Here is a 16,063-nt window from a genome sequence, read left to right on the forward strand (position 1 = left end):
ATAATTTCAGTGGTTTATTGTTTGCTTTCCGTGTGGTGTACACCTCCTATATAAAATCATGGTTAGTTACTTAAGAGATTCATAATGGCAAACGGACGTAATCCTTGTGGAAATTGCACATTTCATGCATGATATTTTCAAAACATTTATTTCAAGACGTAAAGCGTTTAAACAAATCATAATTGAATTCCTTACACAACTGTTAATATTTTGTAGAAAATTCAATGAGCATAATTAAATCTTTGATCCAACACACACTAATACATTTTAATGTTTACGCGACATTAACAAATTATAGCTTTAAATCAACATTAGCTCATGTATATCATGTTGGTCCTGTGTCCCAATAAAAAGAGCGCGAAAAATTGTGTGGTAAATGTATGTCACGTTAACTTCAAACAAGCGCGCATGTATTGATTTCTGCATACAAAAATGTAGCATAAAGAACGTTGGTTGTAATTTCCATTAAAAATTTTGTAGTTAATTTGGAAAAAAAATCGTGCATGGCTTGAAATTTATATTTGCTCTTAATTTATTTCAAATAAAATACGCTGTATCATAATCATTAGTCTTTTAGATACATTAGCATTAAAACACTTATTGCACTGTTGACAGATTAGACAGAAAATCCAGACAAAATTGGATTAAGTCTTGGATGTTGTAAAAACATGATTAGAAAGTCTACAGACCTTGTAACCGTACTATAAGTTTTCAGACACCCTCTTTTTTAGCAAATGTAATTTTTTTTCGTGACTTAATTTTCTCTAACGTACGGGTTTTCGTCCATATTAATTAATGTCTCTTAATTTTCAGACAGTTTATTTTACAGCACTATTTTACAGACTTCAGCCTTGTTTTTGCTTATATTTTTACACCTCAATCATGTTTTTTTACAACCGAATTAAGGTCATGAAACCTGGCAGATGCATGCCTGAGGGCAATGGACCATTACATTCGCGTAATCTGGTTTACAAAATGCTATGAATAGACAGCAATGGATTCACCCAACAGCATTTGAAACAGTTTCGTCCTATTGAGAAGCAGAATGTTTTATGTTTTTGTTCTATATCATTTCATGCAAGAGTAAATCACAATTAAATAATTGTACATTTATTTATTGCTTTAATTTTAATATAATGATAATTTTGGACACCTTAATTTTTGTCTCTAAATTTTCAGACACCTGTAATTTTTTAATATTTTTCGTATCTAAATGTTCGGACATGAAACAAATTTATTAATGTCCGAAAACTTAGAGTAATTACGGTATTATGTAGACTGCGATGTTTTGACAAAAGGTATTAACATGTGCGACGGCAACTCTTTGCCGGTCCATACTTACTGATAATATATTGATCTGAATCTAATTATTGTTAAACACAATAGGTTCCATAATTTTGAAATGTGAGATGACAAATATTGCTATGCACAAATAGTGCTATGCACACTTGTTGCATATGTCAATTACTAGCTGACAGACACTGGAGAAAAGAAATTGATTTTTCTGCAAAAATGTTAAATAACAATTGAATTAAATGATGGGCATCAAAAAGGTAGTAGGTATTCATTCAATCCATGAGTCTATTAACAATGGATAATACATTGTAGAATTACAAACTACGTATTTACATGTATAACACAGGTGGTTAGCGTGTGACTATGATATTTATTAGTGAAAACATCATTTTGAATAATAAATAATTAAATTATAACAAAATTATTGATCACCACTGCAAGGGCTAAGGATGACTGATATATGAAGGGTTGCATATTGACTCCCAGAGTCGTCATAGCAAAGATTATCAAAGGCTTTGGGAGTCCTTCTTATTTTGATACAGCGCTTCTTCTAAATAAAAGATTTTGTGCTGGCGCCTATTGGTTAAGGGGGAAGAAACTGTGCAAAAGGTGCTCAGTTGGGTGTTTAAGTTTAAAGTTTAAAATCATTTACATTGTAAGTGTTTACAATTGGATAAGATTGACAATGACAACCACAGGAGTAAGGGTTTTGAAAGCTTCTACTGTTCCCATAGTGTGGCTGCCTCATGTATGCAGAGATGTAGTAAATTCCATTGCATTACTGATCTTGGGTAGAATGAGAATTTTTTAGAAGTTTTTTAAATGTGCTTGTGACTAAAACAATTGTTACTGTTAAGTCTGGATCTGTGGTCGACAGGAACAAGGAGATTATCTGGAGGAGTGATGGTAACTATGTGGTGGATTTAATGTAATAATTTTATATAACATGTTAAAAAGTTAAAAAAATTCTTAGTGTTTCAAGAGTAGGCTTATTTAGGGTGTCTATCATATTAGTTATTATTACCTGATGCCTTATATAAACAAGGGCTGTTTGTAAAACATGCATGCCCCCCATATGGGCTGTCCGTTGTAGTGGCAGCCATTGTGTGAATACGATTTTTGTCACTGTGACCTTGACCTTTGACCTAGTGACCTGAAAATTAATAGGGGTCATCTGCGGGTCACAATCAATGTACCTATGAAGTGTCATGATCCTAGGCAAAAGCGTTCTTGAGTTATCATCCGAAAATCATTTTACTATTTCGGGTCACCGTTACCTTGACCTTGTGACCTCAAAATCAATAGGGGTAATCTGCAAGCCATGATCAATCTACCTATGAAGTTTCATGATCCTAGGCGTATGCGTTCTTGAGTTATCATCCGGAAACCATTTTACTATTTCGGGTCACCGTGACCTTGACCTTTGACCTAGTGACCTCAAAATCAATAGGGGTCATCTGCAAGTCATGATCAATCTACCCATGAAGTTTCATGATCCTAGGCGTATGCGTTCTTGAGTTATTATTCAAAAACCATTTTACTATTTCTGGTCACCGTGACCTTGACCTTTGACCTAGTGACCTCAAAATCAATAGGGGTCATCTGCGAGTCAAGATCAATGTACCTATGAAGTTTCATGATCCTAGGCCCAAGCGTTCTTGAGTTATCGTCTGACAACCACCTGGTGGACGGACCGACCGACAGACCGACCGACAGACCGACATGAGCAAAGCAATATACCCCCTCTTCTTCGAAGGGGGGCATAATAATAATTATGTTTAGCTATTTCCTCGTTGAAAAAGTAATGTTGCGATGTTTTAAACTGTTACTGGTGAATATTTCGAACTGTTGACCAGTCAATAGTTTGAACTTTTGACCGGTCAATAGTTTGAACTTTTGCCCCCTCCAGCTGAGTAACCCTGTGTTTCCCATTTTTTTTTTTTTTTTAGTAATTACGTTATCATCATTCGGTATTTTCCGTTACAATTCCTTGTCCGAATGTCCGAAGTATTATATGTACTTATGTTGTAAGTAAAGCGACGGTATTACCGAAATAAAAACAAGTGGTTACGTGATCTTAATCTATAATTTGTTCTTTTTTCTATGTTTAAAATTCGATTAGGTAATAAAACAGTTATTACATGGATGCTTGGTGAACAGTCAAAACTGTTGTCCCTCGCTCGGTATTAGGGCTGACATTTGGAACTGTTGCCCTCGGTCTGTCGGCTTCGGGCAACAGTTCCAAAGTCAGCCCCTTACCTTGGGACAACAGTTTTAACTGTTCACCGCGCATCCATAAAATAACTGTTTACTGAGCTTGTGTTGTGATTTCTGTTTGTTACGAATCTCGCTGCACGTCTTTGTCATTTGTACAGTTGATTTATTTGAGCTTTTGTATGTGGATCCCAGACACTGGAGGAATATTCTAGTTAAGCCTCACGATTGCTTTGTAAGCATGATCTTTAACTTTTGATGAAAGCGGCGAAGAAATTCTAGTGACTGGTTTGCATTATTAGTGATTGAGTTAATATGTTTATTCCATTTGAGGTTACTTTGGAGTGTGAAACCTAGATATTTGACACGATTTACTTTTCCAAGGATATGTGTATTTTATATGAGAAGATTATGGAGTTTCTTTTTTAGTAATCATAGGATGTTGCATTTTTCAGAGAGGAATTTCATCCAATTGACCAGAAGCTTCAATATCTAGGTGGAGGTTCAGCATTGGAGAGGTTGTTGATATTTTTGTAGATGATGCTATCATCTGCAAAAAGTATTAGAGTGCTTAGAGTCTGGTTAGCGACCCATTTTCGCCCATATATTTGAGCTTTTTACCACCTTACAAGTGTTTAATGAGATCGATTTTACTGAAACTTGGCAGAAATAATGATTTACAACCAACATCAATTTTAGTATTACTTTTTTTATGAAAATCTTAAAAATGTAACAGAGAACTGTCACTTTAAAAACACCCCTATATTTACATAAAAAATGCTTGGAACTGTACCAATTATCCGCCCACCTAATAAAAACAAGGTTTTGCTAAAATCCAGTTGATCTTTTATTTCATAACAATATTTGATGCCTACACAGTCTGTAATTGTGAAATTCAAATCAAAACTAGTGCAAACAAACTGAAAAGAAGTCTCACTGAGTACTTGGTACTCAGGTAAGCGAGTACTTCTTGGTCGAAATGTCGGGGTTTTATTAAATAACTTTCTAAATTATACTAACTATTTTATAAAAAATTTACTGATAACATCCTGGGTTTGTCATCTACAAGCGAATGTAAACAAAATATTGGTGTTCGTTGCAGTGCTCCAGCTAGGATTTGAAAAGGACAGGGGGCTTTTTTGTCACAAGGGCACTTTCGACGCGCAGTATTTTGTGAAAAGGGCACTTTCGCCGCGCAGTATTTTGTGAAAAGGGCACGTTAGAGCGTGCGGGTGTTTCTGGAATGCTTTCTATTGCATGTTCATTTATATGTTATAAATAATTGTATTATTTCCATTATTATTAAACCATTCAAATATAATGTCTACAATGAGGATTAAACTAATTACAATGTAATAAGAGATTTAGGAATTATCATATGTAAAAAAAAAAAATTTTTTTTTTTTTTTGAAGGGGGAGGGGGGGGCAGGGCGGAGGTTCGGGGGGGGGAGGGGGGGGCAGGGCGGAGGTTCGGGAGGGCAGGGCGCGGCGCCCTTCGATTTAGGCCTAGCTGGAGCACTGCGTTGTGTGTTGTTCTTAAGAGTTTATTAACAGGTCCCACGCCCCTTCACGGAGTCATTTTAGCTGGACCTACAAAATATTTGTTTAATAGGCGCTTGCGTATGTACAAGGGCCGTATATGTGGCCATAAAAGGGAGGTAATTTCCCACTGCACAGAAGTATTTACCAAACATTTATAGAAATTGAAAATTTGGTAAGAAATAAGAGTTTAAATGAAACTTTTCTTAATATTAACGTTAAAATAACGTAAATACATTTATTTGATGTCGCAATATGTCATCTTCTGCTTGTGTTAAATGGACTTGTACCAGGTAACTTGTTTTCCAATATCACTGCAATAAAGATCTATAAATAAACATGTTTATTTATAGATCTTTGATCAAACAAAGCTATCCTTTTTCAAGGGAGAAAATCCAAACAGTGGATTTATAGCGAGAAATGGGATTTTTTTTCAATTTCTTTGAAATGTATATTTTGCAAGCAATTCAGATATACCAGCGATTTTTTTTGTCCAATTGGGAAAAGTACCCGTACCGGTCCAATGGGGAAAAACTGAGTCGTGAAAACCCTCAAATTGGGAAAAATCGAGCCCTGAAACCCTCAAATTAAGAATTGGTGTTTGATTTTATGCTCCCAAATACTTTAAAATTGATATAAAGTGTTTTCAAGCTGTCAATATTACAATTACCTAGGTTCAAACTATAGAGCTGCACAGGGAAACTAACAAAATGTGCATTTTCCAAAAAAAAATTAAAAAATGTTTTTGTTTTTTTACCTTAAATTGGGAATTTTTTGGCCAGCAATTGGGAAATTTGTAGTTTTTTCATAATTGGGAAAGTGCCGTTTACTGGTACTTTATAAAGAATGAAAAAAATCGCTGTGGCCTCTAAGAGTATTACAAGGTTTTACTATAGCCATATAAAGAAAAATGCCCGGCCCCTGGAAGCCATGTTTTCAACCAACCGGCATCATTTTTGAGCTCAACCAAGATATTATCGGGATGAATCTTCTGACCAAGTTTCATGAAGATCCGACATTAAATGTGGCCTCTAGAGTGTTAACAAGATTTTACTATAGCCATATAAGGAAAATTGCCCTGCCCCTTGGAAGCCATTTTTTTCAAGCAAACATATTTATTTTCTAACTCATCCAAGATATCATTGAGACCAATCTTTTGACCAAATTTCATGAAAATTGGACAATAAATGTGGCCTCTAGAGTGTTAACAAGGTTTTTACTAAAGCCATATATAGCCATATAAGGAAAAATGCCCCGCCCCTGGTGGCCATCATCGGCATGTTTTTAAAGCAACAAAAACCATTTTCGAACTCATCCAAGATATCACTGGGACAAATCTTCAGACCAAGTTTCATGATGATTGGAAAATAAATGTGACCTCTAGAGTGTTAACAAGGTCATACATTGCAATATAATTTTAAATAAAAGTTGAAAAGAACATGTGTCGAAAAATGCGAAATAAGCCAGATATTTAATTCTGAAATCGAAAATGTCTGTAAAGTCGAATTTGCCAGAATGTATATCATGCATGTACGATGTCAATCTTAATTTAGTTTAATGGTTGTTATTAAATTTCTGCAGCGATGTCTATTCATACGACACACAAACACTAACTCAGGGCTCAACATTAACGGTTGTCCTATTGCCCCTGGCAAGTAAAAGTTGGGTCCGGGCAAGCTAATTTATAATCTAGTTGTCCGCCTGGGCAAGTGCAAAAAAGAACAAAGAGCATGTTATAATATAGACATTCATTAGACTTTAATTGCAGTAATCATTTTGTTTAATCTTCAAAAATAAACCAGATGTGTTTGTGAAACACAATGTCCCCCAATATGACGTTTGACCTTGAAAGATGACCTTGACCCTTCACCACTCAAAATGTGCAGCTCCATGAGATACACATGCATGCCAAATATCAAGTTGCTATCTTCAATATTGCAAAAGTATTCATAAAATGAGCGATTTTGGCCACATATATTTGACCTCTGACCTTGAAGGATGACCTTGAACTTTCACCACTCAAATTGTGCAGCTTCATGAGATACACATGCATGCCAAATATGAAGTTGCTATCTTCAATATAGCAAAAGTAATTGCAAAATGTTAAAGTTGGCGCAAACAAACCAACAGACAGGGCAAAAACAATGTCCCCCACTACTATAGTGGGGGACATAAAAAGGTTTTTTGGTGTATCATTTTGATCTTTATTAAAAAAAATATGAGATTTACAGTTAATGTGATATTTTATGTTTGGGCAAGCGGCTTTACATTCATTAATATATCCCGCGAAAAGGTCACATTACATTGCGATGAAATTTGTAAACATCGCAATTGTCTATTTATAACACTGGCATTTAACAAATTGCTGCTGTCAACGTCAATGAAACAAGCGTCCGTAAATGTGTGACAAGGAAAATTGTGATTAAGCGTTACATTGACTGGTTTAAGGGGGTGGGCGAATAATAGGTACGGGCGAATAATAGGTAGCTAACCAGTATAATTTATATAATCAGCTAAGTCATTTATATAGATCAGAAATAAGATGGGGCCCCCAAGACAGTGCCCTGTGGGATTCCAGGGCTCGTAATTAACACTCGCACACTCGCAAAATGCGAGTAAAAAATACTGATTGCGAGTTAAGTTTTAAGCCACTAGTATTTTTTTGCGAGTAAATAAATAGTGAAAAGAAATGAGTAGGTATAATGCTGCTCGACGTCATGATCGCTAAATCTTATGTCAATTTAAAGAACGCCCAAGTACCCTTATGCGTAAGCGCGCACCTTGTATGTAGACTGGTATAAACAGACAGGGCCCTCAATCGATCAAATCTTTTTTTTTTTTATAGAAAGATGTGTCTCTTCTATTTCAATTTTATCTTTTTTAAACATACTAAATTATGAATAATGCAATGAATTTAGTGCAAACATGTACAAATGTAATAATGAGAGAGTAAGTAAAAAAATCCCCCAAAAAGGGAAACGCTGTGAAAATTCCCCCTCCTAAGGGTTGCGGACCCCTTCCCCCAAAGTAGTGTGAGGGCGCTGACAGATACGCCGATGGTATTGGTACAAAGGAAGTGAAACAGTCGACTATTCACACATGTTCATTAAAGCGAAAAATAACTTGTCACTTTATTCCCACAGACGGAAATAACACAAAATATACATAATACAAAAGATAAAGCAAAGTTAACCGTTTAGTTAGAAAAAACGGATTTTAAATCCCTCTATGAAAACATTGAATTATTGGAAAAAATAACTTAAAATAAGACTAAAACTTGCTGTAGATGAAGATGGTCAATCAACCTGATGTGGGCCCTTATGGTCCAAGGAACTGATATCTTTGTATGGTTGCAGAAATAAAATGTGTATACATGTAAAGTACTTTATTTTGTTTAAATAGTACTAAACTAATGTCCAAGGTTTTTTATGTTTCCATCAAAATTTGCGAGAATGTTTTTGATTTTGCGAGTTGGTATTAAAGCTGCTCGAAATTTGAGGCAAGTAGAAAAAAAAAGTTAAATTTGAGCCCTGGGATTCCAGAGGTTACAGGTACCTTGTCTGACATGGTTCCCTCCAGGAAAACAGTATGAGTTCTATTTGTTCGGAAGTCAGATATCCAGAAGAAAGCATTTGAATCAATTTCATTGTATTAATTCTAGATGGTATAAGATATGCTGGTGGGGTACTTTATCGAATGCTAATTTAGCAAAATTCATAATGATTTTGTAAGTTTGTATACCTTGATTACTTTACTGTGTTAGGTTGTCGAGGAATGATCTCAGTTGTTGGAGATCATATAAAATATTTTTATCAAGAAGAGACATGCAAAAATATATATATGCTTTATATGGACTTAAACTGCGCATTCTGCATGTTTGCAAGACAATTCCCTCGGTGTGACTGGGATTTGACTTAAACTTTGCATCATACTAAATCCAATAGTCAGACAAAACAAACTTAAATATACTCTAAGGCACCACTTGGTATGATTTAGGAACAACAACACAAGCAACAAGAGTTCAGAAAATGGTGCAAGGAAATGGGTGCTAGCCAATCACGTGCTAGCCAATCACATTTATATCGTGAAAGTACCTCTTCTCGAACCTCACCTCTTTTCGAACCCTTCATTTGTTTACATTTTATTCGCATACGCGCATGCGTACTACGTCACCGTTTTTGTGTGTATATGTCATTTGTTTATGACGACTCATACGTAGCGGCAAATCGACGAAAATGCTTCAAAAACAGTAAGAATAAGTGTAATTATCATTAAACACGTAAAATTCATCGTATTTCTTTATGCTTTTTAAACATTGTCTAATTTTTGTTATCAACTTTGCTTGACAATTTACATATTTTGGCTGCTTCAATATGTCACGTGACCTTGGTCTAAACATGTGACTTATTTATTTTTAATGGTGTACACTGAAGGGTTCGAAAGCAGGTACTCGTTGTTTTAGCGGCATTGATAGTTTTACATGCTATGGATGTGCTGGAAACTTGCAAAAATATGTTATCAAAAGAGGATTTACATAGCAATTAAAGTTGCCAGCCATGAAGAAACAAGTTATTTATCAAATAGAGTACTTATTAATATGTCTCACTATTTTCAATATTATATTTGAGTCACATTGACATATCAAAAAATTAAGAGGTTCGAAAGATGGTTCGTCCATGATACAACTGCGGAAATGCCAATTCCATCGCTAGATAAAGTAAGCTTCAATTGCAATAGAGCAGCCTTTTTCTTTTGATAAGGTTTGCTAAAGGTTTGTCATTTGTTTAACTATCAAACGTCTTAGTTGTGTCTATGAAATTGAAAAAGTCAAGTCAAATTCACGAATTTTGAGCATGAATTACGATAGATTAGTGCAACTACTGAATGAAACTTATCTCCATTTAAGATAGGATTTAATAAAACTACTTTGAAACTTACCATTTAACATTTAAGAGGGTAAATTTAGAGAAATATGTCCATCAACACCACACGTTTTTCTACATCGAAACATAGCATCATCCGGGCAACTATTCCGTAATCATGTCAAGGTCGTTAGTTTTATGGTTGATAAACATTCGAATCGAAAGTTTGGAAAACCCATTTTAATCAAAACGCCGACTTAATATGTTGAAGGAAATATCATCAAGCTTTTAGTTAATAATTATTACGCATTTTCATTTGATTTGTTCGGAGCTCCAATTCAAAAGCAATGCGCTCGTGGCATGATGATGTTCATTAAATTGAATAGGCGTAAACAGAAGGCCTTTGAACAGTATGGTGTTCCGATAAGGTTACCACTGATGAATATATTTCAGCGCTTACTTCCCGCGGTTACTCCCCTTTGTATTTAATGATTTCTTTTTTAACAAAGGAAGACATTTTTTTATTTACGTAACAATTACGTTACATATTTATATCACGATGATAGGGCGAATACCACAACTTTTCCGCTCACCGTCGAAATTTTATACTTCTGACAAGAGCACCGTATCCTTCTGTCAAAAACATGGCCGTAAACTTTTGGCGAGTCCAGAAATGAAAGAAAAAAACGAGAAAAGAAGGTTAGTTGATAATAAAATGATATTCCATCGAACGAAGTATATACTTCACATCTAATTGCCGTTTACCGCATCAAAATTGAGTCGCTGTTAACTTCAAAATAGTGAAAACAATTTGAGAATGTCGTGAAAGAAGTGACTTTCATGACGCAAAAAAATCCTATTTTTTGCAGATTTTAAACATTTTAAATGAAATATTTTGTGTTAAACGGTATTTTATGGTAGAAGAATCAATTTACAACACATTATGGCATGCTTTATTGAATATAACTGTGATTTTTACATGTACACGTGTTAGCAAGTATGCACCGCTCAACACTGACATTATAGAAATATGGACACTGCTCCACAATGTCCGTAAAAGCACCGCATCTTTATGATATTTTGGCACCGCTTTATTCTGATATTTTTTTCTTTCAGAAAGAAGAGACGTTCAAATTTATGTTTGAACAAACCAAAAAACAAGAAAAGGAGACTTTTTCCTCCCGGTGCTGAAGATGATACTAGATGTTAACAAATATAAAGCAAAATATTAAAACAATGTCAAATAATGGCTTCATAATTTGACATACGATGGTAAACAAGTGTACAAACGGTTTCAAAGCAATATTACAATGTACTTTGAAAATATTTGGTTTTCACCTTGGATTCTTTTTATACTCGACGGAAATAACTATATATGATTCGAACCCTTTACATCTCGTTAAAACAGACCGCGCTGTAATGTCTTATCTATGGAAACATGCACTCACAAGCTTCTTTAGACAGTTTCAAACATTTTTTTTTATAATTGTAACCCCTTTGTTTCTGATATAAGTAGTCGAGAGCATCTTTGGTATATATCTTTGGTTTTGGCCAAATTCATTTTTCAGTAAATGTAACCAATGCAACACTCTAAACATAACTAAATTTATTATTTCATTCGGTTAGTTTTACACCAACATTTGCTTATACAATAGTAACTGGACATTTTTTTATGGATTATAAATCTGAAATCAATAAATAATAATTATCAATAATGATTGTATTTTACCGAAACAATATAGATAAATTGAAACATGAGACTTCAAGATGTGCCCTCCACGTACTGGAAAGCAAGACAATCGATCCTGGTGAACCTTTTTTGGTGCATGCATGCCATCATTTTCAAGATCAATTCTCGGACATGTAACTTTGATAAATGGAAGATTATCTCAAATAAATTTAGCCCACGATGGCTTGTTCTAGCTTATCATTTACAACCATGTGCAGAAGTTAGCGGTGCCACGAATTTCAGTTACACGGAATATAAAACGGTGCATATAATCAGTGTTGCGCGGTGCGTCGATATTCATGTAAGTGATGCATGTTTTCACCAAAAAATTAGGCCTTTAACAGATATTGAATCAAGCAGGTTCGTATGGCATATTCTTTATATATATACACTGATTTAAGTCTGTCACATTAGGTCTGACACATCGACAATCATCTGATTATTACATTTTTTCTCACAAGTACGAATGGTGTCGAGCGCGACACGGCCTTTTGTAAACACTTTTTCAAATTCATGCTAAATATTTCACGACTGGTAAACTTTTAAATAGACGACATATTGGTTCAGAAATTCAATGGAGTGCTTCGTAAGTGGCAATAATTTTACAGTGTATTATAATAAAACATTGTGTCACCCACTTAACGGATATTTCTTCGTCCGCCATGTATCTTTTCGTCAGAAGGATACGGTGCTCTTGTCAGAAGTATACAATTTTGACGGTGAGCGGAATAGTTGTGGTAATCGCCTTATCACCGTGTATATATAGTGTAGTACAGTGCATCAAACATCAAACCCGTAATTACTCTAAGTTTTCGGACACTTAAAAATAAAAAACATTCCGAAAATTTAGATACGAAAATATTCAAAAAATACCGGTGTCCGAAAATTTAGAGACAAAAATTAAGATGTCCAAAACTTATAATCATATTGATATAAATGCAATAAATAACTGATAAATGATTTTATTGTGATAAACTCTTCTTTTTCTGTTTAAAATAATAAATACAACTTCACAGCTGTGCCTACTCTAACTTGAAATGAACAAAAACGTAAAAACAGAAAGCATTCTGCTTCCTAATAGGACGAAATGGTTTCAAATGCTGTTGGGTGAATCCATTACTTCTACCGGTATACATGATTATTTACCAAATTACGCGAATGTAATGGCCCATTGCCCTCAGGCATGAATCTGCAAGGTTTTATGATCCCGTTGTAAAAATCCATGATCGAAGTGTCACAAGATCAGCGAAAACAGGACCGAAGTCTGTACAAAAGCGCGGTAAAATATACTGTCCAAAAATTAAGAGACATTAATTATGGACGAAAACCCGAATGTCCGAACATTTAGTCACGAAAAATAATTATTTTTGCTAAAAAATTGGGTGTCCGAAAACTTAGAGTGTCCGAAAACTTAGAATTATTACGGTATATCGCTTCAGCATATATGCATTATCCGATGTAAACACAATACATGAGCTGTTGACAAAATCGTGTAGTTAGATCTATTATTTATTTTCGGGTTTAACCAGATCGGCATTGACAGTCAGTTAGTCACTTCGGCACTGGTATATTATCACATATTTAATTGATGTTCGATCAGTTTGCAAAGTATATACACAAACCGCGTGTGCCATTTAAAGAAGGTGTAAAAAAACGAATACTTCAAAATGTATTTTTTCTCAGTTGGCCAGATAAAAGTTTAATAGCATTTTTTAAGGCTAGATAATTGATCCATAAAAGAGTTTGTTATAATTAGATGTTAGCACTTTAATAAATTGACGATTAAAATGGTATAGACTGTAACGACCAACGTTATTTTGCCTACATTTTTTTGTATTTTATTTTCAAGACGATTTCACATTTTGTGTATCTTTTTTACGTTAAAAAATATTTTGCCAAAATTGTTTACTACAAAAAGGCCAAATGTTAATAGTTTGAACGGATTCTTCCTTTCACTATTCCTAATGGAAGCTCTATTTCCTATAGATGAAAATCACATTCATGTATACGTAATTTGTGACATGCATCGAAAATGCTAAATATTATTTGAAAAAAAACACTGTTGGTGTGTTAAATTCTGCTATATTTACTAAATTAAAGTCATATTACTGTATATAAAAATTGTGATATCTTTGTATGGATCGAGAAATAATATTTGAAAAAAAAAACACTGCGAATCTGGAACAATTGTTTGTTTAATTTTGTCAATCTACCAAAACGCGAAAGCGAGCTTCAACAAATATAGCTATACAGCACAATGTCACGCCTTAAAAAATAGACTACTAAAAATGTGCTGATCAATCAAAATGGGTACGGGTTTTTAACTCGTGGGTGACAGATTTACCAGTGTTGTTGGCACGAATTTACTAAGGTTGGAACGATAATTCAGAGTTCAAAATAAGTGGGATACAAGCTGCATAGAAAACAATTGTAGTGTCTGTACTTTTCTCGACATCTTACAACAAGTGTACGACGAAATACTATATTATTAATACTTAAAGGAAATAATTATTAATTAAATGTACACACGTTCAGCTTTACAAATGTGCGTTATGAATAATGATCATGAAGTGTTGTACAATAAAGACATGCTTTTCGATTGATCATTTTCGATTGGTGGATGTCGTTTTGACTTTATTTTGCGTATGAACTAAACCAAGAGCTATTAAATAACCACTAACTTGTTTACGTATTTTTTCAACTAAAACCCGCAAAATGCCGTCTTGAGCAGATCCGTTGTTTAGTAGCTCCACACTAGCGTCAGTATCGAATATTTACAGTTCGCAGGTTCGATTACACGCTGACCCTTACCACTATATTTCGTTATTATATACAACGTGCAACACACTAGTGATCTAGGTGATCCACACTGGGTGCTTATAGGTTCGTTTCCGGAAAAGAGGTACTCCGAGATTCGCAGTTTCACCCGTAACCATCCAATAAGTCCTTTAGGAACAATGATCAAATGGAAGAATCCATGTGCACTAGATGAAAATGAACCGCGTACTTTGAAAAAGGGGTTTAATGCATGTACATGTGCGTTAAGTATCGTCACAGATTAGCCTGTGCAGTCCACACAGGCTAATCAGGGACGACACTTTGTGCCTTGACTGGATTTTTGCTCAGAAGATACCTTTTTTAAACGAAAAATATCATAAAGGCGTAAAATATCGTCCCTGATTAGCCTGTGCGGACTGGACAGGCTAATCTGGGTAAGCATTACGCACATGCATTAAACCCCCTTTTCCCAGAGCACGATCCAAATGTTACACTCTGTTTTACACTCAAAAACGATTTGCATGCGACATACCTTCTTCACACGATGTCAAGTATCTGTGATATGACGAAGAACTGAAATAATATGTACTTCGTCCTTGCTGATAGTACACTGACAGATAGGAGTATGTGTTATGAAAACAGAAAAAAAACTGTATACATCTAATTATGAAAGAATGTGCTGATGTTCATTTGATACGGTACGAATATTATTCACATATACTTATCTGCATTTGGTACACAGCTGCGGAAATAAAACATGAATTAGTAATTTTATGTTTGCACAAATTATACTCCATTCTAATTACATAGATTGTGAAATTGCATCTTAGAACATTTGTATTACACTTTAAACTTTTACACTTGAATGATGACTAATACATGTAAAATGCTAAGTATTACGTACTTCTCAGCGTTTTGCATGAAGTTAACTGCATTTTCTGGAGTTTTCTTTCGTGATAACTAATTAACTATGAATTCAGAATATAAATTAGGAGTCCTTTTACGTTTTAATAATAATAGAATTGACACGAAGGTATTAGACGATTAGTTGACAAATTAATATTCATATTCCGGAAATGTATATATCAGTAGTAGTAGTAGTAGTAGAAGTTGTTGTTGTTGTAGTAGCAATATCAGAAGCAGTAGCAGAAGCAGTATCAGTAGCAGCAGCAGCATCAGCAGCAGCGGCAGTAGAAGTAGCAATAGAAGTAGTAGTACTTATATAATAGATCTACAAAATTGATTCTACGACGTTCCAATTATACTAAAATTTTAACGGCGGAGCAAGCCCAGTACCAGACTAGCTATGGTACGTATTTTCAAAAGAGGTCTGCGTTGAATTTCGTGACAAGCCTACATTGGAAAACACTCGCGACACACGACCCGATACTCGAGAATGAGAAAATACACAAGAAAATGACCAACGGCACTCAATTTCGATGCAGCGTTTCTTGGCTTTACAATAACAGGGTGCACGATCAACACACGGTTTACACACGGGCTGCAATGAATGTTAACACACCGTTTCCAACTTTATTTTTGCAAATACCCCAAGTTATTGAAATACATGTGCAAAAATCTTTAGTGCATAACAGACAGTTTTTTTTGCATTTTGTGACGATATCTTTAATCATTGACTAGGTCT

The 16,063-nt window shown here is 34.7% G+C and overlaps 1 protein-coding gene across 12 annotated transcripts in view; it reads right to left on the minus strand.

The window, feature by feature from the left end:
- The window catches only part of LOC127881013 (nuclear hormone receptor E75-like), a 165,319-nt gene extending 150,277 nt beyond the window's left edge, over nt 1-15,042 (minus strand). For 9 of the 12 annotated variants that reach the window (XR_008049866.1, XR_008049869.1, XR_008049861.1 and 6 more), the window contains exon 1: nt 9,988-10,264. Coding sequence is in view for 2 of the 12 variants with exons in the window: in XM_052428594.1 (XP_052284554.1) it covers nt 9,988-9,997 (10 nt within the window). In the remaining 10 variants the exon portion in view is untranslated. Of the gene's footprint in view, nt 1-9,987; nt 10,265-14,321; nt 14,339-14,950 lie in introns of those variants that run through there. The other 3 variants (XM_052428641.1, XM_052428649.1, XM_052428632.1) reach the window with 3 other exon arrangements.
- Between the last annotated feature and the right edge of the window lie 1,021 nt (nt 15,043-16,063).

This window comes from Dreissena polymorpha, chromosome 1 (assembly GCF_020536995.1).
Source record: "Dreissena polymorpha isolate Duluth1 chromosome 1, UMN_Dpol_1.0, whole genome shotgun sequence".
Taxonomy (NCBI): domain Eukaryota; kingdom Metazoa; phylum Mollusca; class Bivalvia; order Myida; family Dreissenidae; genus Dreissena; species Dreissena polymorpha.